Below are 24418 nucleotides of genomic sequence, written 5' to 3'. Positions count from 1 at the left end.
GCCTGCTGGAGGACTGGGCGCTACCATAGAGGCGCGGGCGGCGGGATAGAGCGCCTCCCCCCGTCCCCACCCCCGGGCGCTCTGGCCGCGCACCCGGAAGCGGCGGCGGGGCCGCGCCATGGCGGGGACGGCGCTGAAGCGGCTCATGGCCGAGTACAAGCGTGAGTCGCGCTCCCTGGGTTTCCCGCGCTGCCCCTCCTGCCGGGATCCTTCCCACAGCCCGGGAGGGCCCGCGGGGCGGTGGCGGGGCAGGCCAGGCCAGGCCGCGGGCCTTCCTGCCCCTGCCCCGCCGGCTGCAGGGCCCTCCCCGCGTCCGTACAGAGCCCCCGGGGCGGGGGGTCAGGGGTACCGAGCACGGGGCACCGCGGGCTTTGGGGAGCAGCTGTGGCGAAGGGGGGCACGCCCGGCACCGCGGCCCCCTCTCGCAGGTGGGACACAGCCTGTGGGACACGGGGGGCGGGCGGTGTGCGGGTGACACATCGGGCACTCCGCGGCTCCAGGAGCTTAGTCATGGGCGAGGCTGGGAACCCTGGGCAAGCGGCCAGTTACCTTCATGCTTTTCCCTGTTAAGATTTTCCAGATGTGGAAAGTCTCTGTTGCGGAGCTTCGTTATCTCAAAGATCATTAGAGGTGTTTGCCAGGATAGATACCTTCTGGTTGTGGCTGCCTCATCCCTGGCAGTGTTCAAAGCCAGGTTGGACGGGGCTTGGAACAGCCTGGTGTAGTGGAAGGTGTCCCTGCCCATGGCAGGGGTTTGGAACGAGATGATCTTTACAGTTTCTTCCAACCCAAACAATTCTGGGATTTTATCCTTAACTGAAGTGGTTAGTGAGAGCATTTAAACTCGAATGTAGTGATCAAGGACATAGACTTGCTTGTGTGTTTAAAAATCAGCGTGAGACGTGACTTGCAGGAGGTGGAAAGCAGTGATCCAGACCAGCCCCCCACAGGGAGCAGGGACTGGGTCCCCCTGGGAATCCCACTTCTCCTGGGATGAGTCATCTGCTCCCTGGTGAGCTTGAGAGGTGTCCAAAGGCGCCTTTTGTTGGCAAGAAGTATTTGTTTGTTTAACTCCTTGCTTTTGGGCTCTGATGCTCTGCCTTTTATTTATTATGGAAAGGAATTAAAATGCAGAAACAAAGTGTTTGGTGAGGAAAGAGAGAGCTGGGCTTTAAGAACTGTTCTCCTGCTCTAGGGAAGGTCACTTACTGCACTCCCCAGACTGTCCAGGGGCGGGCAGTTGTTTCTCTCTCTGCCATGGTTTAGTGGAAGATTCCAGCCTGAGTAAAATCGAGTATTTATAGGCACACGTTCCCTGCCAACACCATGCCTGTTCCCAGAGCACAGGTCTGTAAGCTGAGCTGTCACACAGGGGTTTGGGGGGCCAGGCTCCCCCCACTCAGGGGGTGACACTGACAGCTGGGAGTGGTGAGCAAGCCCCGTGGGTGTGTGGGCAAAGCCTGTGTGTCCTAGAAATCTGCATTTTCCGTTGTGATCCAGAGGCACTGACCTGAAAAACAACAACAGAAAGACTTGGCTCTGCTTCTGTCTGTTCTCTTGCATCAGTCCCCTCAGTCCCAAAAAGCATTTTTGATCCTTTGTTGTTGAGAGAGACTCAGAGATCTGACTGGAGTGTCTTGCATGAATGAAATCTTTAGGAAAAAAATTACATTAAAGGGCATCAGAAAAATTACTTAATGCCATGGACAGACATGAGGTGAATCTTCTCTGCCTGGTTTCCCAGGGTAACACTAGTCATGAACTGAGATAATGTTTGATCTGTGATCTGCCTTTAGAAACACTTTCCCACCTCCAATACAGTATTGTAAAAAAATTAATGTGACTAACTGCACATTAACACACTAACTGGTGCTTTGAATTCTGGAAACCCAAGTTGCAGCAGTGCAGTTATCCAGACGTTCTGGTGTCTGTTGCTGGATTTTCCTGTGCTGCACGTGCCTTTTCTGGGTTGTTACTTTCCTTGAGCACCTCAAACCCTGCTGCAGACCCCAGAATCAAGGCTGACTTAAACCCCTCCCCTAGTGTTTCACAGAAGGCTGGCAGTGAGTCGGAGCTCTTCGGAAGCTGTCACGCCCTGTGCAGATTTTCAGCAAAAGTTATTTTGAGGAATAGAAACAGTTCCTGGTCATGAGCAGTTCTGCTGCCCCTTTTTGCAGAAAAAGAGCAAGCCCTGCCTTGGGACTGAGCTGTGGTCTGAGGTTCAGCTTCGTGTGAACTTTCCATTCCCCCCGGTGATGTGAGTTGCTGGTGTGGATGCAGGCACTGGGTGAATGTGAACATGAAGATGGTTTTCAGTCTTTGTAGAAATCGGTGAACACAATCTTTTACTTTCCCTCTTTCTCCTTTCTCTCTCTCCTCTTCAGTTACTTCTAGTCATGACAGAGGTGTTTGGCAGTCAGTCCCTTGCTGGGGGATGTATTTTGCTTGCCAGACTTCCAGTTCTTTCCTTGTCTTTTTCAGTTTTGGTCTTTGATTTTCTCTGTGTGTGTCTGCACACGTTTAAATCTTTATATAATATGTATTTATTGTTGCTTTATGTGAAAAATGCTTGACACTGTGAGGAGTTTCTACCTGTCAGAGCCCAAATACATTATTCCATTTTGTGAGAGGCTGTGAAATTGCTCTGGTTTTCTTTCCTTTAGAAAAAGAAAGGGATGGAGGGTGTGGACAGCCACATCATATGGATTCATTTTTTTGTCCTCATTTAGATCTTTGTTTGCATGTTTGGCTTTTTTCTGCCTCATATTTATTATCTACTCTGCCAGAACTGATTTGGCTAAAGCTTTCAAAAAAATCAGATATAAAAAAGGGCATTGTTTTTATTAGAGTCTGTTGGGTTTTGTCTGTTATTTTTATAGAGTCTGTTGTTAATTCTAGATGTGTAATAGTATTAAGGCCTGATATTAGTCTCTCAGTAGCAGCTTGTATTTACAAGAGTTAAAGAGATGGAAAGTTTACTGCTTCCTGGCTGCAGGATCTTGAAGATATCTTACACTGGCTGAAATTTCAAATCTAAAATGGGTTACTTTGGAAGAATTAAGTCAGATCTCTAGAGACCTGAGAACTATTGTGCCTGGTTGTATGCCCTGTATTTCCTTCCTGGTACAAACAGGCAATAGAGCAGTAGATTGTAATGCCAACAGGTATCTTTGGGAGTGCTGTCGGGTTAAAAATACGAGATTTATGTTGTGAGATTTGAGAATTCACGGGAATTATACATCTTCTGAACCTGGCAGTGCTTCAGTGAGTGCTTCCCATCCTTATTGCTTGGGAAGAGTTCTTTGGAGCCAGAAGAAAACTGGCTGTTTTCAAGTGTCTCAGTCCAGATGCTTTCAGATATGGCAGTGAGCACGCCCTTAATGTTTCCCGAGTCCCGGGTTTTTAATCCCCTTGGAGGTACCTAAATTAGGTGCAGCTTTTAGAAAAAAACATACTGTTGAACTTCTCTTATCAGGATGTGATCAGTCTCTTTATTAAGACCTTTAACAAGAAGGTGTGTTTTCAGTTTTCCTGAGAACAGTCTCCCAGGTGGAATTGGCTGATAATGACTCCACAAAGAGCAGTGAAATGAAGGTGTTGATTGTGCACCAGATCTGCCCCAATAGAAGCATCACAGTTCTGTAGTGTCAGCTGTTTTGAGCTTACAAGCAACAACTTTCCTGGCTTTCCCCTTTATCTCTTTCAAAGCTGATTCCTTTCTTGGCTTGCTGTTTTATTCTTTTTTGCAAATAAGTCATCTCAGCAACCTCTTGGAACCTCTTAGTAGGACGTTTCTGCTCGTGCACGTACTCTGTAGTGTAAGTTATTCCTTAACTGTATTCCTACAGTTAAGGAATAAAACTCCTTAAGGCCAGTTGTAGTATTAGAAGCAGGTTTTACTTTATTACAGCGCTGGATGCAGGGGGGATGACTCTCCTCCTAACGTGCATCCTTGGCTCCAGGTGGTACATCCCTGCCCATCCCAGGGGATGGAACTTGATGAGTGTTAAGGTCCTTCCAACCCAAACTCTTCTTTGCCTGCCCCAAAGAGCTGGCTGCTGCATCAAGTTTGGGCAAGCTGCCTCTCTACAGTAGTAGGTGTAGCTTCAGGATCTGTATTTTCCCTGTCAGTGCCTTCTGTTGGATACTGTCCATGCTTAGCCTGGGCAGAGGGCTCAGCTCCTTGCTATCCAAAGAAGGGTAATGGAACTGGGGAAGGGTCTGGAGCACAACTCTCATCAGGAGTGGCTGAGGGAGCTGGGGGGGCTCAGCCTGGAGAAAAGGAGGCTCAAGGGGGACCTTCTCGCTCTCTACAACTCCCTGACAGGAGGGTGGGGCCAGGTGGGAGTCAGGCTCTGCTCCCAGGGAACAACAGCCTCACGTAGCACCAGGGGAGGTTTGGATTGGATATTAGAGAAAATCTCTTCACTGAGAGAAGCTCACTAGCTCACTAGCTCTTGGCCTAGCTGGTCTGTCAAAGTCATTCTGCTTTTGATCTGAGCATTTGTTTTAGCCTTTCACTGCTTTTTGCTGCTCATGTATAAATAATTGGAAAAACTACCCCCTAACATTCCATTTTTGGAGGGTCTGGTGAGCCTGAAGCAGCTGATGCTGTGTCAGATCCCAGCAGTTCATGCTGTGCAGCTCCAAAAACTGTGCTTGGAGTTTCCCTTTGAACAGCTTTAGAGAAATCACTGGGTAGGACGTGACCATCCCTGTGGAAAAGGGGTTTTTCCTTTCTCAATGACCAGGTGTAGCAGCAGCCACTCAAAATCAAACCTCTTTGTGCCCCTGACTGCCCAGTTCTCACTTTACCTGGTCCTTAAGAATGGAAACCTCTTTCTCCAAGGGGAGAGCTGAGCAAGGAAGTAGAGAATTGAACCTGTGATCTCATGAAGACCCTTTGCTCTGTGGGTTTTGGCCCATTGCCCTGGTTTTTGTTGGAATGGAGAGCTGTATGGCACACCTCTGCTTGGCTGCCACCACAGGGGATACACAGGTGCTGCTGGCTTTTCCAGGGAAATCATGGGAAACATCAGAGGGATTTTCTTAGAGAGAGCCACAAGATGGAGCAAAGTGATTCCGGGAGCTCCTGGGTTTGACATCTCCCTCTTTCTGTCTAAAAGCATCAGCAATAAAAGCTGCTGGAGACCCACTGTGAAGCTGGAAAAACCTGTCCCTGAATGTCAGGACATTGTGGGAAACCGTAAGGCTGAGTTTCAGTCTGGGGCTTCTGGGCTTTGGAACTTCAGAGAGGGCTGTGCCAAGGTCAAGGGCAACCTGAGGGAACAGGAGAGTTTCACGGTCTCTCCTGTCAATGCATCTTGGCACATCTTTGAACCCTACAGTAAAGGAGCTGTTCTAAGACAGAAATCTGTTCCATGCAGCAGTTTTCACCTACAGCCTAACAGAAATCAGGTCAATCATTTCATTTGTTGGTTTGTGACTTCCCATATTGCCTGGGTGCATGTTCCTGCTCGTTTTCCTGCGTGGGAATGAGCATGGTGGTTCTTGTGGCTGTGTTCTGTGTTACAGGCTACTGGTGCTCCACAGGCCATTGGTTAGGAAACACTGTGTTGGAAAAGCAGCTGGGAGTGTCACCTCCTGCCACCAGTCCCACTGGATGACCTGCCAGCACTGTGGGGCTGGTGTTGAACTCCTGGGACTGCAGGCCACTGGTTGCCTGTGTGCAGCTGAACTGTGCCTCCCCTGCTGCTGCCACCCTGCAGGACATCAGAAACTGGAAGCTGATGGTCATTCCACTAGACAGGAGAAAACCTGGTTCCTCTTTTATCAGCACATGGTGTTACTGGGCTTCACCAGGCTTGAAATAGGGGGCTGATGCCGGAGGTTATTGTACGAATGTCTCTGCTTCTCCTGCTTTTGTGTCGTTCTGGGTTTTGTACTGAAGTGCATCAAACCTGAATGGGTGCACAGAGGTCACAGTAATACAACCTCTTTGTAGGCTGTTGAGTTTGTACTTGCAGATACCACAGAGGTCCCAGAGGGGGGTGTTTCTCAGGCTCTGTGGAAAGAGTTTTTGTTTTCCCTCTCATTTTTAAATTGTTGCCCCTGGGAAGATAGTGGACTCGATGACCCTGGAGGTCTTTTTCAACCTAAACAATTCTGTGATTCTAAGACTAATTCTGGGAGGCTGAAGAAGCCCAAAGTGCCAGATAATTTTGTCTAGGAAACTTGTCTTGCATGTAGCAGTTAAATTGTCAGCAGTGGGATCCTGGGTCTCCTGGATGTGCAGTTTTGCTCAGTGAAGCACGGCCAGGAGATTCCTCCCATGGTATCCTCAAGCTGTTCTCCAAGGGTGTTTGGTGGTGGGGCCTCTGTGCTAAGCTGTGGCCAAAGCAAACACCACCCAAAATGCTCAGGCTCACAGGTCACCTTAACCTTCCTTGTGTTTCTGTTTTCACAGAGCTGACCCTGAACCCTCCTGAAGGGATCGTGGCAGGTGAGGAGCCGAGTGGGGTTTGTGCCCTCTGGAGCTGTAACCTTGTGTCCAGGTGGCACTGAGCATTGTTCTGTTTTGTTTCACAGGTCCCATGAACGAAGAGAACTTCTTTGAGTGGGAAGCCCTGATCATGTGAGTTAATATTGCTTTGTGTCTGAAATCAGCAGTTGCATGCTGTGATTAGTTTCTAGGAGACCAAGAATGTAAAAAAATTACTATCAGTTCTGTATGACATCAACCTTGGCCTACCTTGGCTGGGAATTCCTTCTCTTACCTAAACAGGGAGTTATATTTGGATTTTAACCAGGATGATAGAGACAGCATTGGTGAAGTGTACAACTTGTGATCACTTGTTGTACAGGTGTCATAATAATAAGCTTGCAAGTTTTTCAGGAATCCTCATTTGGGCTCCCTTGACTATGTGTTACATTTACAAACGCTGTAGGAAACAACAAATTGCTTGTAGATCACAGAGCTGTTGGAACATTGCTTAACTGCAGATGCAGGGCAGATTTTAAGTGGAGCAAAATACACAGATTATTAGTGACAGGAGAAAAAAAAATCAACGTCTAGAATTAGTTTACTTACTATCCAGTCTTTTTTCTAGAAAAATTGAAAGGTTTTGATCTGAAAAACTATTCATAGTTAAGTAAAAAAATCTTTTGTAATTCTTTAAACTTCATGAATAGATTGGTGTTGTGAAGAGTTGAGTGCAGTGGTTCTGTATAGAAAGCTCTTCTTTTGGTGAATAGCTCTGAAAAACCTGTTGTGTTTTGGGGGTGGCAAAGACTCCTTTAAAAAGCTGTGTTCTCTCCCTTCCACTCCCCAGCTGATGGGTATGGTTGTTGGTAGCAAAATTAGCCATGAAAAGACAAAATCTTCCTGACCAGTGTCTTAGGAGTTGTCTTACCTCTTTCTTGTACTCTTAGTCATGCTGTGCTTTTGGGAACTTTGAGTACATGGAATAACTTGTGGTTTTTACAAAATAAAGTTCTAAAATGGCAGAGGAGAAGAAGAGAGACCTTTGTCACTCACATCTGACAGTTTATGCAAATGCTACACAATTAGAAGAGGAAGAAGCTTTAAACCACTAAGTTCATCTTGAATCTGATGGTCTGTTATTGGGGTAGATCCCAGCTCTGTATTTCAGGATTCCTTTGGTAAGAATTGGTGATTTCCTTCCCTTCAGCCAGGGCTGGGGGGTCCTGGAGGACTCAGGGCAGCAGGTGTTGGCTGTGGCCCCACTCGCTCCGTCCCCACTGGGCTCTGGGCAGGTTTTCCCTGCAACCACCAGTGCTGACTGGTGAGATTCTCAGCTGGCGTGGGTGGCAGAGTTTTCCTAGCTGGGTTTGCTGGGAGTGTATTGTCTAGGGATGAAAAACAAGGTTTCTGTCTCTTGGGCTCAGGCACACAACCAATACAAAAGCATCCCGGGCTGTAGCGAATCCCCTATTCCACACAAGCTGTGTGGGTGATCCTGCTGTATGGCAAGCAGGAGCCTCTGAGTTATTTTAGGCCTTGGTAAGTGGAGGTTTGGATTACCACTGCTTGTTTGCTCATTGATGGGAAGAGTTGGCAAATGCCTCTGCTTATGTGCAGCGATTTCTCTTGGGATAACAGGTTGTGCTTCCTGGTAGCTCAGTCCCCTGAAATTAAACACTTGGCATGGAAATAGGTTGGTTGTTGCCTGACACCAAAGATTTTGGCTGCAGGGTCTTATGCCTTCTCTTTCTGCCAGTGGCACAGTCAGCACATGTGCTTTGTAATGTGCCAGACTGCAGGTCAGACAGCTGTGCATTGCTGGGAGTGGAAATCCCAGGGGATTTAATGCACTTCTTGGAATATTCCTGCCTCTTGGTACTTTCTCTTAGCAGAGGCTGTGTGGCTGAGTAGAGCTTTGGTTTAGCCTAGACAGTACTTTTTCATGTTTCCCATAATGTTCCTAAAGAATGAAGTTGGTGCTTGCAGACTTGAAAGCCCTTTAAATAAGTGCTGAGTGTTGAGCTTCAGGTCTTTGTCAGCGTAAAATGAGAGGCGGAGGAGGTGCTTTCATTTTGGTTTCTATATTGTGTGTATGTCATAATCAAGTTATATTTTAAGATCTGCTCGATTCTGAAGCTGTGGTACAATAGAAACATGTTTACCCTAAACACGTTTGGTTGCTTTCATCTCTTTACAAGCCCTGTTAGCAGCAGTGTTTGCATACCTTTGGAAAGCAAGCTACACCTCCTGTTTGTATTTGTGGTGATCTCTTCCAGTGTTTTGTAATCTCAAATGTGCTGTATGAGATTCTGGGAATGAGAGGTGTGCAGATGAGGAAATTAGAGTAAAGCTGGCTTCAGATTTTCGGACGGATGATGTGCAAAATCTAAGTAACATGATAGTGAAAAGAACAGAATACTATTTTCCTTCACCCAGTTTATATAAAGCCAGAGCACACGTAATGGCAAATAAATTTTAAAAAAGGGACCTAGGAGAGAAAAGACATCTCTCATTTATCAGTTCAGAGGTGGGCTGGGTAATGTTACACAGATTGATGTAAGAACTTGGCTCAGAGATAAAATAATGTCTTTTTAAATAATGGAAGTAATAATTTGTATTTCCAGTGTTCTTGCCCGCAGCAGCAGTGCTGGAGGAATGTGAGACATATAAATGTTAAGGCTGTATTGACATGTCTGAAGGACAGAACAGCTCTCATGCTCCCAAAATGAGTGTAATAGATCAAGAGCTGAAAATACCACGTGGAAACCTTTCTGAACAGCGGAGGTGGGGAGTATTTCTGAAAGTCAGATCTTTGCAACAGCGTTTCAGGAGAGTTTGCCTTATGCTGCCCAGTTCCTTAGCACTGTGTGAGGTCCTTCAGGGTGTCTCATTTTCATGGATTTAACATTTCAAGGCCGAGTTTTGCCCTCTCTAGTTGCCATGTACAAGTGTGTGTTGCTGTTACAGTTTATCCCCAAAAGACACAAAAAACCACACGATTGTTAAGAACTTTATTAGCCTAAAGATTGCTTGAAAACAATATGAATTGAAGTCAACTTTTCAAAAAGCTGTCTAGAAAGGTAATTAGAGCTATAATTAGGCTTATGACTTTTGTCTCCATTCCTCTTTTGGGCATCTCATGATTGTGGGGTTTTTTCCAGTTATCTTTTTACAAATAAGCCATTTACAAATGTATTTGAAGCCGTGATTATAGAATTAAGAATCACGGAATCATTAAGGTTGGAAAAGGCTTCTGAGACCATCATGTCCAACCTTTCCCCTAGCACTGCCAAATCCACCACTAAACCATGTCCCCATGTGCCACATCTCCATGTTTTTGAACACTTTCAGGGATGGTGACTCCACCACTGTGCTGGGCAGCCTGTGCCAGTGCCTGACCACCCTTTCAGGGGAGAAATTTTCCCTAATATCCAATCTAAACCTCCCCTGCACATCTTTTGGCCGTTTCCTCTTGTCATAGAATCATAGAATAGGTTGGGTTGGAAAAGACCTCCAAGATCATCAAGTCCAACCCCTGATCCAACTCCAATTACTATATCATGGCACTAAGGGCCACGTCCAATCTCTTTTTAAAAACCTCCAGGGATGGTGAATCCACCACCTCTCTGGGTAGGCCGTTCCAATGCCTGAAATGTCCTGTCTCTTGTTCCCTGGGAGCAGAGCCTGACCCTCATTTCGCTTGACCTTCCTGTCAGGGAGTTGTAAAAAGAGCAAGAAGATCCCCCAGAGCCTCCTTTTCTCCAGACTAAACAATCCCCATGAGCTGTCCTCGTCAAGGCGCTTTTCCCTCTTATTTTGGCAGATACCCACCACCCTTTTCAGCCCCTTGCCTGAGTAATAGCCAGCTTGTGGAGCTCAGAGTTTCTCATTTTCATGCTTAAAGTCAGCTGTGGAATCACTGCAGAGCAGGGGGGTGATTGCAGAAGCTGCCTTGCTCTTACCTCCCAGGCCCTGCTGATGTCCTTTCTGAGCTGAAAGTGATGCTGTTAAGTTCAAATGCTGAGTGTTTTGTAGCTGCAAATGCTGTCTTGGATTAACTTTAATAATTTCTTTTGAAGTTGATCCTGGCAGCGCTGAGTGGCTAAAACAAAAGCAGGGCCGAAAATGGAGTGTGTTGGGTTGAGCCTATTTGACAGAAGAGCCCTCAAGGCTGTGGGTTTGCTCTCAAAACAGAACATAAGACACCCACCAGCTTTTCAATGCCTGTATGTACATACTCTCAGAAGTTCAACAATAAGCCTTTAAAATGCAGCTGGAATTAAAATGGTCATGAAAAAATGCATTCAGTTTACTCTCAGATGTGAATTGAATCCCAGCTAAATTTAGGGAAAAGGCCGGAAAGGGAACAAAGTGGTTGAGACAATTTAGCTTTCATTCTTGCAGACTATTGATGCATTTCTCTTCTCTTACCTGCCAGTGTCAATGCTCGGGTTTAAATCACATAGTTCTTGTGTTTATCTACCAGCCAAGTCTTTTGAGTCCCAAAGTTTGAGAGAGTGAGTTTCGTAAGGCTTTAGGATTTGCTGCTCTTGGTTTTCTTTTTCTCTAGGTTATCAATGGCTGTCTTAATTGTTAGGAATCCTTGAACTTTTAATGTTCTTTCTGGCACAGGGAATGGGGATTGGGAGGGGAAGGCATGAATATATTCCTAAACCTTATTTCCCAGTCAGTAGAACCTTTGTTTGAAGGGCTTTTTACTAAATATATGAGGTTTCCCTGGCTACGATTTTCGGTGCTGAAGCTTATTTCGTCATTTTTCCAATCAGGGGAAATCATGTTTGTGTTACAACTCCCAGATGGTTCATCAAGTTTGAATAAATCATGGCTAATAAACTTTTTTTTCTGCTCACTTTTCAAAAGTGTTCTATACAGGCAGGGTAAAATAGTTGTCTTCATGTTCTCAGCTCGACTGCACTTTGAACTAGATGCGGGAACACAATAAGGAAATGTTTCTACAAGAACCCTGGTGAAGCCATTTGTTCTCCACATGCACTCGAGGGAGGACAAACTCAATACCTGAAGTCTGCAAAGACACATTGTTGTCCTGCATCTCCTCTGGCAATTATGGTCTCAGGGCTCTGTTTTTATTTTTGCAAATCCTCGCTGTGTTTTCTGCATCAGACAGCGATAAATGTTTGTGTGGTTGTTCTCTAGACTGGCAGCTGGGATCTCTGTGAGGCTTATAATTTATTTTTGGGCTCCAGCATTTGACATCTCTGTCTTGTGCAGCATAACAGTATCTTCAAAGGCAGAGGAGTCCCACACCTGCCTCTGCTTTCTCTTGACGTGCAGACGCTCAAATCCTGGAACATGCCTTGGAGCCAGATACTCCAATTATATCCAGACACACCCTGCTAATTAAACAGTGTTGTGACCTTCCTAGTAATTTAGTGTGCAAGCTTTGATTTCCCCCTTGCCTCCCAAGCCTTGTATTTGGATTTAAGTTTATGAGGTGTGGGGTAAGAGCACGTTAACTCTTTGTTTCCCAGAGAAGATGATCTAACTGAAGCTTCAGACATCTCATTTAGACAAGAATTTGGGTGAAAGAGCTGTTTAAAACTGGCAAATAATGTTTTACCTGTTTCTAGGGGTCCTGAAGACACCTGTTTTGAGTATGGTGTTTTCCCTGCTATCCTGAGCTTTCCACTCGACTACCCGTTGAGTCCTCCGAAGATGAGGTTCACGTGCGAGATGTTCCATCCCAACAGTGAGTCTGATGCAGCAGGATGCACAGGGGAGTGGGTTGCTTGTGCACTTTAAAAACAAATTTGTGCAGCAGGAGAGCTGGTGTCCTTCCTGAGGGTGGTTCTCTCCCTTTCCAGCCTTGGCCATGCAGCAGCAGCATTCAGCTGGTCCAGTTTTTCTCTGTTTTAGGGTCCTTTCCTGTTAATCACATTACTCCTCGTAAACCTTTTGCTCCTTAACAGTCCAGTAAGGATTCCAAAAAATTCACTGCCTTTAAGATAATTCTGGGTATACTTGTAACTACTGGATAAAGCTGAATCTACAGCTGAATCTTCTATACATGATGTGAGACTTAGTGAATTAATACAGGCTCTTTCCAGTCACAGAATCACAGAATATACTGGGTTGGAAGTGACCTATCAGAATCATCGAGTCCAACTCCTGGCCCTGTGCAGGACACCCCAAGAATCACACCATGTGCCTGAGAGCATTGTCCAAATGCTTCTTTAGCTCAGTCTTGCTCTGTGGCTTGTATTTAGGTAGTTTGGTGTTATTTTAATGAGTGAAAAGTTGTTCATGTTCACCAAAGTGTGGGTGCAGCTTCATCAGGCAGCATGAAGCCACAGGTTTGTTTAACATTTCTGATGGGATCTTTCTGAAATACAGAGTGCTCTGTCCAAGCAGACGACACATTTGCTGGGCATTTAATATTAAAAATTTGCTGGCCTTTGCTCTGCAATTCTGATTCCACTTGTACTCCATGATCACAGAGATCTTTTCCAACCTTAGTGATTCTGTGATGGCAACAATATTATCTTAAGAGTCTTCAGTGGAAGTAATTGCAGTAACAAGAAGTACAGCTAACAGGTTTGAGCCTTGGACATGAAAAAACCATAAAGCCCCCCCCTTTGCAGCCTGGAGCACTGCCTTCTGGCATCAGCCTTGAAATTCTGTGTAAAATCATTGCTTACGACATCTTCTAAATCAACATGGATTCTGTAAAGGTTGTTTGTCATCACCCAGGTTTGGTGGGCTGCATCTGTGTTCTAGGCTGTTAGGTCTCTGCCACCTGGGAGCAATAAAAGGCAAATGCTGCCCTCCTGCCTAATGCTTCCTCTCCAGCTGATGTTCCCACACTCGCAAAACACAAGTCGTAACTTCAGCTGGGAATCGATTTATTTCATCCTATTCCAAGGAGTTTTGCAATTTTGTGAAGTTGTTCTGTTCTTCCCTTCTGGAAGCACCACTCGTGCAGGTTCTTGCCCATTTAATCCACATCTTTCTGTTCTCCTGGGGAAGACACACCTGCATGTCACAGGGTAGAAATGTGTGGACATGCCTAAGGCAGTGTGGCATCACCTCTGGAGCTCTGGTGTCCACAGCAGGGCAGCATTTGGCACTTGGAAGCAGTGTGGCCACATCAGCACCTTCCTCCAGCTGGACTAATTCACCTAAAATTCTTGCCAGGACTGGTCTCCTTGAGCAAATCCATGTCCACACAATACTCTGCAGCTCCCGCTGTGGCCTTGCCTTGAGGTTTGCTCTGGCAGCTACGTTGTGTGCAGCATTGCCAGGAAGAGTGGGGTGCAGAGAAGCACAAACTACCTGACTCTGGGTTACAGGGTGGCTTTACATGTGGGTGCTTCTTCCATGTGGTTAACTGGAGCATACTAGGGGGTCAGCTCAGTTCTTTAAAACTCTGGGTCTTGTAAGTCTGAAGTTTAGATCACCTGAAGTGGGCACTTGAGTCTTTCTTCTCAGCTGGGGTTGTGCTGGGCTGATTCTACCCAGAAAGGCTGCAGCTCTGCTTTTTCTGTTCCTTCAGTGCCTGTTCATCCTGCTGTGAGAAATTGCAAGGAAAACGTTTAAAAAGTCTGCTGTGTTCCCTCATCATTGCAGTTGATGTTATGTGAAGGGGGAATCAAAACACCTCTGAGCTGTCTTCCCTTAAATTAAAATGACCTTCTTGGATGCTCTGGTGAAGACAACTTCAAAGTAGTGATTAGTGGCAGTGCTTGCATTAGCACTGAGCGACGACATGGAAAGATCATAGGATCATCGAGGGGGATTGGAAGGCATTGTTGGAAGGGACCTGAAAACCCATGTCATTCCAACACCCTGCCATGGGCAGGGACACCTTCCCCTAGACCAGGTTGCTCCAAGCCCTGTCCAACCTGGCATTGGACACTTCCAGGGAGGCGCAGCCACAGCTTCTCTGGGCAGCCTGTGCCAGGGCCTCACCACCCTCACAGGAAAGAATTTCTTCCCAATATCCCAATTCTGCCCTAATCCTGCCCTCTGTCAGTTTGAAGCCATTCCCCCTTGTCCTGTCCAGGCCCTTGTCCAAAATCCCTCTTCAGCTCTCTTGAAGCCCCTTCAGGCACTCCAAGGCCTCCCCAGAGCCTTTTCTTCTTCAGGCTGAACACCCCCAGCTCTCCCAGGCTGTCTCCAGAGCAGAGGGGCTCCAGCCCTCAGAGCATCTCTGTGGCCACCTTTGGATGTGTTCTAGCAGCTCCACATCCTTCTGATGTTGAGGTCCCCAGAGCTGGAGGCAGCACTGCAGGTGAGGTCTCACCTGAGCAGAAAGGGAGAAGATGAGTATGTCTTCCTGGAATCAGCCTTTGCCATCTTGACTGTGCCACTGTGTTCCTGCTGTTTGAAATGAGGCCCTGCACAGAAACAGGAGAGTCACTTACAGTGAAGCACCTTCTACCAGTGGGTTCCTAACTTGCAAGGAGAAGTGCTGATTTAGCACCTGCTGTTTCCTCCTCTTCCAACAACAGCTAGACCAGCTCCAGTCCCCAGCCTGGGGCTGCAGGAGGGGATGTAAATAAAAGTCTTCCACAGAGCTTACGTGTCACAGGCTTGTGCAGACATAGCTGGGTGAAGGGAAGGAACTGGAAATGAGCACAGCTGCTTCCAGCGGTCATTCCCGCTTTGTTTTGTCTTGCTTCCCTGGCAGTGGCACAGGTTTGGTCACCTGAGGAATTGAAGCACTTAAAGTGCTTGGCTAAAGTTGTCCTTCCTTGGGAGGCTGCAGAATTAGGCCATGTTGCTAGAGCTGCTTTTCCAACTGTATTCTCTTTGTGTTTCCTCTTCAACCTTTGTTTGGTGTATTACCAAGTCGGTAGAGTCCAGTCTCTGTTAAGACAACTTGTACTGTTGCAGACACTTTGCTTGTGCTAAAGGTGTAGAGGGGAAGATGCCTGAAACTTTTAATTCATAGGTTTCCTTGTTTCCCGTGCTTTAATGCAGCTGAGCTTTAAGCAAAATGGTAAAAAAAAAAAGTTGTGGGAATTCTTCTGATTGCATATCAGTAATGTTCTAAATAAGATCAGTTCTATTCTTTATGATATATTTATGTTATGGTTTTTAGCATAACACTTTATTTTTTATCACACTTATGTTTATAGCGTATTTAACGTAACACTTTTCCCTCCTTTGCTCAATTATTTTCACAGTCACGGTCCAGTGGAGGACTCCAGTGTGTGTTCAGTGCATTTGCTTTCATTTAAGTAGGACTGGTTACCTGCTTGGAACTGTGTCTGTGCATAAATCCGTGCCTTATCCAGGCTACTACATCTATTATGTTTCCCATGGAGCCTGTCACTGGTTATTAAATGACACGAGTGCTCCCAGCAGGTTTCTGTTGGGGAAGGACTTTGTTAGATTTGCCTAAAGATTTTTGTCTTTCGGATTTTGTGTCCGCTTGCCTTTGGAAGGGGAAATTTAAAACTGGGTTTGGCCTCAGTCAGTACAAAGGCAAAAGGTCTGGAGAAGCCAAGTGTTTCCACTGAGTAACAACCAATCCTCTGTACTTCTTGCTCAGTTTACCCTGATGGGAGAGTCTGCATCTCTATCCTTCATGCTCCCGGGGATGACCCCATGGGATACGAGAGCAGCGCAGAGCGGTGGAGTCCCGTGCAGAGCGTGGAGAAGATCCTGCTGTCGGTTGTTAGCATGCTGGCAGGTGAGCAGTGCTGTTCTCTCAGCAGGTCCTGAGTTAGCTGGAGCTGCCTCTTGCTACTTGCTTTGTTAAGTGAGCAAAGCACGTGTAAAGCTGCTCAGCAGCAACCACAGTTCTTAAAGCCCTGTTATTTATTTATTAATAAACCAGTTTTCTGAAAAGAATTTGAAAAAAAATGCTGCTGAATCAGTAACCAGGTGTTCCCAGCAAGGCTTTCCTTCCAGGTTGGCAGCAACCGAGCTGGTGGCGCTGGTCAGGTGGTTCCAGAGGCTCAGCTGGTTCCCTGCTCCTGGACAAAAGCTTCTTTGTATTTGCTGTGGTGTCTGTTCAGCTCTTAAAGCTGTGGATTAGAGCCAGTGTTGGATTTGGCTTTGGCAGCTGGAGTGTTACCAGATCTAACCAGTACAGTAAGCTGGAGCCCATAGCCTCTGTGATTCAGAAGCCAGCACCCTCCATTTCTCTTTGTTATTCCTGGCCTGGGAATGTGCCCCACTCTGCCATCTCTGGTTCAGGGGAAGGCTTATTGAGAAGAGACCTGGGGTAAAAAACTCTTTGTGCAGCCTTTTAAATGTTTTTTCCTAAATCCAGTGAGGGCCGTGGATCAGCTCTGTCACGTACAGCTCCCTGAAGGATGGATCCTTTTCCACATAGTGGACAGAGCCACTGAACTGCCTGAAGAGGGCAGAGCCGTGTCCCTTAGAATTGGGTTTGAAGGATAAATGGGTTTAGAAGCAGCAAAGCTGATCAAAGGGCAAGCAGCAGATTCCTACGTGGGACTGTTTTAGCTTTGGAATAGTAACCTGCTGATGGGAAGCTGTGCAGGCAAACAGCACCTTGCTGGGCTTCCCATGACCTCGAAGAGCTTGGTTTGTGGTGCAGCCTTACCTAGACTGGTAAGTGCAGGAGTCAGCATGGTCTCATTCTCTGCCTGTGCATCCTGTTTTCCCATGGCTTTTGGAGTAATTAGGCTAAAACATCAGCTTCTTTCAGGCTGCTGGCCAACTCTCAGCTCTGACTCTGCAGGTAGCATAAGCCCAAGTTTGCTAGACTGGGTGACCTGCACACCTACTGGTTTTTACAGGTGGACCATCTCATGTTGAGAAGGATGTGAGCCTGAGATACCTGCCATGAACTGGGCCAGAGTGGGTTTGGACTAGTGTGTGAAGGGAAATGAGCAGTGTGTGTTCTGTCTCAGTGCCTCGTGTAATCCTGGGACAGTGTCCTGCTGTAGGCTGCCCACAAACCTGATAAGTCCTGTGTTTCCACTTACCTCTTTTCTAATGGGGAGCCCCCCTGACCCCAGTACTTCATGTGCTTTCTAAAGCGCTCTGAAATCCTCAGATGAGAGATGTTGCAGAAATGAAAGCATTCTCTGGGTTTCCTTGGTTTGTTTTGTTGTTTTTTAATAGAACAAGCCATCTCAGTGAGTGATGGAGCCTGTTTGGGTGGCCTGGTTGTGGGGGCTTTGTGTCTGGGAAGCTGCAGAACCAGGAAAGAACATTTTGCAGGGAGCAACGTGCGGTTTTAAAACCCCTTGACGGCGCTGGGGGTGCCCCATTGTGTTGGCCATGTGCGTGGTGGGGCTCTGCTGCTGAGAGCACAAACAAAAGGAAGTCCTTTTCCTCTGCCACTTGTTTCTCGCCTAAACTCGACCTTGCTGTGATATCCTTTCTCTTGTGGTCAGTTAAATCAGAGCTGTTTGGGAATCTGGGAGCTATCACTGGGTGTTCTTTAGTGGTGTTTCTGTAGTCCCAAGGAGGAGAAGTGTGTCAAAGCCTCGGGGGAGTGGCATTCTTGAAGAAGAAAGAAGGTCTTGTTCCATTGCCCACTTACCTTTCAGTCTTTCTTGTTTCAGAGCCAAATGATGAAAGTGGAGCCAACGTAGACGCCTCCAAGATGTGGCGGGAAGACAGAGAACAATTTAACAAAATTGCCAAGCAGATTGTGCAGAAGTCACTCGGACTTTAGGCTCACAGAGAGACTGAAGTGTTTTGTATTTCTCTCCACCTGGAAACGAGCAGTGCTCAGTGCTGGTACCAAAAAGGAAAACTTTGTAAAAACTATTGGCCTAGTTCTTATCATTTGTTATTTATTTACCATCTCTTTTCTTCCGCTGCTCCAGAGAAGCCTCTAGTTCACAAGCTAAACTGTGTGGAAAAGGGATTCAGTGCTAGGGAAAAAATACAGAGACAATGCTGTTTCAAAGGCTGCTTGTTGCTACCTCACTTCGTGGTGTGGAAAGCCTGGACACTTGGCAATCTGCAGCCCGCCCTCACCCATTTGCTGTTGGAGAGCAGCGCTGGTTTGGGTCAGCTGCTGGAAGAATTAGTTGTGGTTTTTTAGGTAGCGTTGCATCTGGAGCAGTAGTAGACAGAAAATAATCTATCCATTTTATGATACTCTCTAGGTTAAGGGCAGCATTTGCAGTCAGATCTGATTCGAAAAGTATAGTTAGCAGGAGAGGCTGCAAAGCAAGGTTATAGTTGGGGTGTGTTAGCAAAGAAAGGAACTTTAGAGAGGATGTAGGGAGCTGTGAGGACTGGCTGGAGATCTGGAAGGTGCTGGTGTTCCCGTGTGACACTGTGAGTTTGTACTGAGCCTTTGAGTCAGCGTTGGCTTAGCAGAAATCCCAAGAGCTGCTTTATTACTCCTTGAAGACACTCAGTTGTAAACTTTACACTCAGTTAGAGGCACAAGGTGTAAAGACTGGACTGTGAAACACTTGGATCCAGGTTCAGCCGGACAGCTCTGTGAGCTCCTCCTCTGGTGACACGTGGCTTTTGAGAGGATTCGGCGCTGCTGGCCTTTGCTCTTACAGCCCAGGTCACCCGTTTTCAGGTGAACGAGCGAAGATGAACATGATGAACTTGTTAAAATTACCTGTGACACTCTACGCTGAGTGCTCTTATGTATTAAATAGGAGCCAGGGAAGACAGGGACTGTCTTCTCGAGGATGGTACGATGCATGTTCTGGACTGCAGTGTTGTAGCCGATGTGAAGGGTGCAGGAAAAACCAGCTGATCAGTTCCTAAAACTGCTGAGGGGCCTCTGCTGACCTTTCTGCTTTGCAAGCCAATCTCACATGTAGGTCCAAATCTTCAATTTACTACAAGCAATAACATGCCCATTGACAGCACACAGAGTCCAATTTTGTTGGCAGCTTTAAACGGGCTAAATTTGAGAAGGGCTGGTTTTCTTTTAATGTGAAGAGCGTGTGACGTGGAAGGAGTCGCGGCGTGGAGAAAGCTTTACAGAGGTGATCGTGTGCATGTGCGTGGTGCAACTCGTCAGTGTTTCTGTCTTGCTCTCCGTGGTGCAGATTGCACTGTGCCATCGTTCTGCACCTCTGAAGGGTTTGTATTGCTACAACTTGCTGATTTTTACCTCCTTGTAGAAGTAATTGTTGCTTTGATGTAAGGGTGGGGAGGGGGACCGGACATAGCTTGGGAGGCAGAGATGACAAAATAGTGTTGTACCTAACTAGTATTTCAAGGCATACAGGAAAATGTAGCACTTTACACAAACTGGGAGCGTTTTTTGAATTGAAGTAGGGGGAGGATTGCTCCTGGGAGCACTGCAGCCACTTTGGGGAACAACGCCGGAGAGCTGCGAGGGCCACGTGGCCAACGATGGATTCAGCAGACGTGGCAAAAGTGGGGTTTGGTTAAGTGCAGAGTGTTTTATTCATGTGTGCTTGCTCATTATCTTGATTTTATGGTGGGATTTAGTCTGTATACTGAAAATAAAGTGATTATATTTTCTCCTTTCATAGGTGTACGCAAATGTATTGCAGTGGGTGTTTTGTACGGGTAACCGCCTGGCCAAGATACTTGCTCCAAAGGAGTGGAGGGGTTTATTCTAACCCAGTTAAAACACTGGGAATACTTCAGGGCAGTGGAAGAGCTGACATGGTTGCTGTTGCTTGGCCTTTCAGGCAAATGTCTTGTCTCTAATGATGGCAATGGGTGGGTAATTCAAAGAAAACTGCAAAAACCCGACAGCGGGCAGATGTGGTTTGTTTCTTGCAAAAATCTTGTTATAACCATGTGCCTGGCCTAGGAAGGTCTCATGAACATGCAACAAGTGAATTTATTTGGAATGTGCTGATATTAGCCCTTGCATTTGAGAAGGACACTTAGATCACAGAATCACTGAATGGTTTGGCTGGGAAGGGACCTTAAAGACCATCTCATTCCAACCCCCTGCCATGGGCAGGGACACCTTCCACTAGTCCAGGTTGCTCAGATGTCCAGTTTCTACTCAGAATTTCCATAGTCCCCAAATCTCTCTGTTTAGAAATAAAATCTTTTTTTTTTAAATGACTGGCATGCAGCAGGCTTGCTGACTCAGGTGTTTGAAGCCATCCAGTGAACATGCCTACCAGGCACTCTTGCAGGTGACAAAATGTAGACAGAAGTTCACCTCAGAGGACTTGGTGTCGAGGTGAGAACTGTCCTAAGTGGTGGCTGTTTGCTCAGCTGAAACCAGCAGTGAGTGTTTTTCATTGAAAGGAGTTCGTTGTTTATCACGTTCTTTGAGGAAGAAATTTTTCCCTGTGAGGGTGGTCAGGCCCTGGCACAGGTTGCCCAGAGAAGCTGTGGCTTCCCCATCCCTGGAAGTGTTCAAGGCCAGACTGGACGGGGCTTGGAGCAACCTGGGCTAGTGGAAGGTGTCCCTGCCCATGGCAGGGGATTGGAATGACATGGGCTTTATGGTCCCTTCTCACCCAAACCAGTCTGAGATTCTGTGAAAGGATTAAAGGTGGCAGCGTGGTTGGCATGCTAGATTCCCTGTTTTATTTGCAGGAAAGAAAGAACCCTTTATTTTTCTACAATAAACTGAATCCTTGCATGCAGCACAAGGGTTCAGCTTGCATAGTGGAGGTGTGTGGGCTCCTGCTGTGACCAGCTGAGAGGGTCTCACAGTACAGGCACCTTATTGTAGGCAGGGAACACCTGAAAGTTCAAGCTTGTGAAGCTGCCCTGTGGCTCCCAGGATAGACTTTCCTGAAAGGCTTAATCCTCTCCCTTCCTGAAGGAACACACATATTGGCAGCATGTGCAGTACTGGCCAGTAGCAATGTTTTTCTGAGCAGTTGCCTTTTTTTGGCCTGAAACACTTACTATAAAACACGTTCACTGGGGAGTGTCAGAGCTCTACAGGTGTTACTCATGCAGGTAAAGTATTAAAGATTTTAAAGAATCTTGTTCTCTGGATTATGTTTGCTTTAAGGTTCTATATAAAAAAAAAGAAAACAACCAAAACCAAAAAACAACAGAAAACAAACCTTCAACAAAGCTGTAAAAATGCAAGCAACGTCCTCTTTAAAGCCTTTGTATATACACACATCCACACACACATGCTGTTGTTTTTCCTTGGCGGAGGGGCTGTGTCAGAACACACACAGTGGGTTGTGAGACATCCATTAGCTGGGTTGGTGTGCCTGTGTGCAGGCGGGTGGCTCTTTGAAAGTGTGAGAGGCGTTGGAACCACATGAAACGGCTGCAGCTTGGGGGCAGAGCCAGCCCCGGGCTCCCTGCCAGCATTTTTTTTGCCTTTCTGGAGCGATATCATGAATGGAAGGTGGTGTGCTGCCTTGGGATGGGTGAAACAGGGAAGCTCTGCTTCTCAAGAGGGTCCCTCCTGTCCTCCCAAAGTTGTGTCTTGGTGAGGATGCTCTGTGTGTTTTGCCCCTGTGAGAATGGAAAGAAGCAGCAGCACAGACCTGAAATGTCCATACCCAGTGCCAGCTGTGCTGCTTACACTGGGATTGTCTTGGATATGGGAGTGGTGCAGCTTTTAGCTCTAGAAAGGGGCTGGAAGCAGCAGCTTCCCCTGCCCCAGGGGGCTGTGTGTGCTGTGACTGAGCCAGGGCAGTGGCAGGGATGGAGGTGTGAGCACTGGGGGTTCCCACACTACCCTGACGAGAAGTGGCACTGGTCACATGCCCTATGTGGCTTCTCTCTCAAATTTCCCTTGGAGGAAGAAGAAAGTCATAGAATCACTGCCTTTCAGCAAGTTCAAGGGCTGGAGGAGTGTGAGGAAAGGGATGCTGAGGGTCTTGCTGCCAGCTGGAGGCATAGTTGGGGGGCTCAGAGGGAGGAAAAGGTGAAGGAATCTGGAGAATTCCTCTAGCATCTGAGGGCCTGAGCTTCCAGCCCCAGCGAGGGTTCCTGGTGTCCCCTCTCCTGCAACCAGGTCCCATCTGATGTCACAGGCACCAAAGTGCTGTGCCAGGCTCTGTGGTGCTGCAGGGATGAAACCCAGCACTGAGGAGGGAATTGCTCAAGCCAGTTAACATTTGGTGGTCCTGCTCGGTGCTCTCGTGGTCCCCTGGGAGCATGGGATGTCTGGGAGGTTTGTGCCTTTCCCAAGACTCCAGCACTGGTGATCATCCTGTCCATCCCAGCCTGCTGGATCCTGGTCCTGCCTCAGCTGCCAGCCCCTCTTCAAGCCTCAGGACAACCAGCCAGGTGGCTTTTGAAGGTGGCTTGCACCCCTGGAGATGGGACTGGGCAGCAGTTGCGATGATGGGACTTGTTAGTATATAATTGATGGTGGTGACACGGGCTGTGGGTTATTACAGGGGAACAGCTGGTGTGAGCAGTGTGTGCACGAGCTCTCAGGAGCAATTTGGGAACGGGTCTGTCTGGTCATGTCCCTGAAGGGTGTGGGGGGAGATGAGCCAAGTCCTGGCCTGAGTCCCCTTCCTCCATGCGTGGGGCATCTTGACTGGGGGATGAGACCGTGGCTCTGTCCCAGCTCTGACAGGAGCCATATGGGGGAGGGGGGTGGCTGGGAAGGGGGGTTCCCTGGGACAGGGCTGAGGAGTGAAGGCAAATGCCCCCACTGGGGCCGCCCCTTTGGTGGGTGTGGGGTTGGGTTCAAAGTGGCAAAGATGCAGGATACAACATGCAGGGGGTGGGAGGCACCCACACGCTTGTGTGCAGGGCCTAGCACAGGGAGGCTCTCCACCCACGGCCAGGATGGGAGTTTGTCCCTAAAACAGTTTTGCCCACACCAAAACAATTTGGCAAATTGAACCCAGTTGGGGTGGCATGGGGATGTTGGGTGAATCGGGGTTTCTTTGCTGAATCTGCCTGGGATGGGCTCACACAGACTCCTCTCCTGCTGTGGTGCTTCACCAGGATCCCTGTCTTCTTCTGCCAGTCAGAAGAATATCCCTTGGAGATCCGATAAGATCTGATCCCGGTCAGGTCCCTCCAGGCTTGGTCAGCAGGTCAGGTGCTGGGGGATCTCACCCTGTGGAACAGGCGTGTTTAAGAGATGCCTCCATCTCCAAGCTGATTGTGAACTGCAGAGCTTGTCCCCAGGGGTGTCTCGCTTCCGCTTGCCATTCATCCTTCGGGGAGCTAGGAAGTGGTGAAACATGTAGTGGACCAGGTCAGGGGGATTTGCTGTGATGCAATGTTGGAAGCCTCTGCGGTTCAAGTTCCTTCCTTGAACTCTCTGGACTTGCTGTGAGGGTGGCTCAGGAGGGGCCTCGCTGAGCTGGAGCTCAGCTTTGCTCACTGGTTTCTTGCAATGGAGGAGGATGCCAGATGGGCAGGGTGGAGGGCAGGTGTTTTCAAACCCACTTTCCCTGGAGAGGCAATTAGAAGTTGAGTTTTGTCCTTCACCAGATCCTGCTTTGACACGGGAACCTAGGCATGGCCTTAGTGGGAGGGCATGGGTTCAAGAACTGCAGTGACCTCTGAGGGCTCTAAATGAAACTTGGCTTTATGAAAACATTGGTATTGTTGGAGAAACCTCTTGTCCAGACTCTCTCCATCCAGCCTCACTTTTAGCATTTGATGCTTTCAGCATCTGTCCCTTGAACACCCAGTCAGTGACGAGAGGGCACCTGGTTTATTTTACCAATTCATTACAATCCCCGTCCAACGAGGCTCATGGGTTGAATTCCCTCTCATATGTTAAATACTTTCTTCTCTACCCAGAGAAGCTTTGGCTGCCCCATCCCTGGAAGTGTTCAAGGCCATACTGGATGGGGCTTGGAGCAACCTGGTCTAGTGGATGGTGTTTCTGGCCATGGCAGGGGGGGTGGAATGAGATGAGCTTTAAGTTCCCTTCCAACCCAAACCATTCTGTGATTCTTCTGTAGATACTCCTGTTCCTCCTGTGAGACCCATGGAGAGTGACAAGGGTGATCTCCTTCCCTACTACCATTTTGAGCCCGGGCTGAGCTTGCCCCTTCCCCACCACAGCCATTGTACTTTGGCCGGTTACAGGAAGCTGGATGTCACCACTGAATGATTTAGGTTGGAAAAGACCTCCAACAT

At 47.5% G+C, this 24418-nt stretch overlaps 1 protein-coding gene across 1 annotated transcript; it reads left to right on the top strand.

Annotated features, from left to right (window-relative positions):
• The first annotated feature begins 61 nt into the window (after positions 1–61).
• UBE2G2 (ubiquitin conjugating enzyme E2 G2) lies at positions 62–19885 on the top strand. Its single transcript, XM_064666826.1, has 6 exons — positions 62–161; positions 6428–6463; positions 6550–6595; positions 12055–12173; positions 15981–16121; positions 17974–19885. The coding sequence occupies exons 1-6, from the start codon at positions 119–121 to the stop codon at positions 18084–18086; spliced, it is 498 nt and encodes a 165-aa protein (XP_064522896.1). The 5' UTR covers positions 62–118; the 3' UTR covers positions 18087–19885.
• Positions 19886–24418: the final 4533 nt, after the last annotated feature.

The sequence above is a fragment of the Pseudopipra pipra genome, chromosome 10 (assembly GCF_036250125.1).
Source record: "Pseudopipra pipra isolate bDixPip1 chromosome 10, bDixPip1.hap1, whole genome shotgun sequence".
NCBI lineage: Eukaryota > Metazoa > Chordata > Aves > Passeriformes > Pipridae > Pseudopipra > Pseudopipra pipra.
Note: the sequence above shows the minus strand (reverse complement) of the source record. Positions and strands in the feature narration are given on the sequence as shown.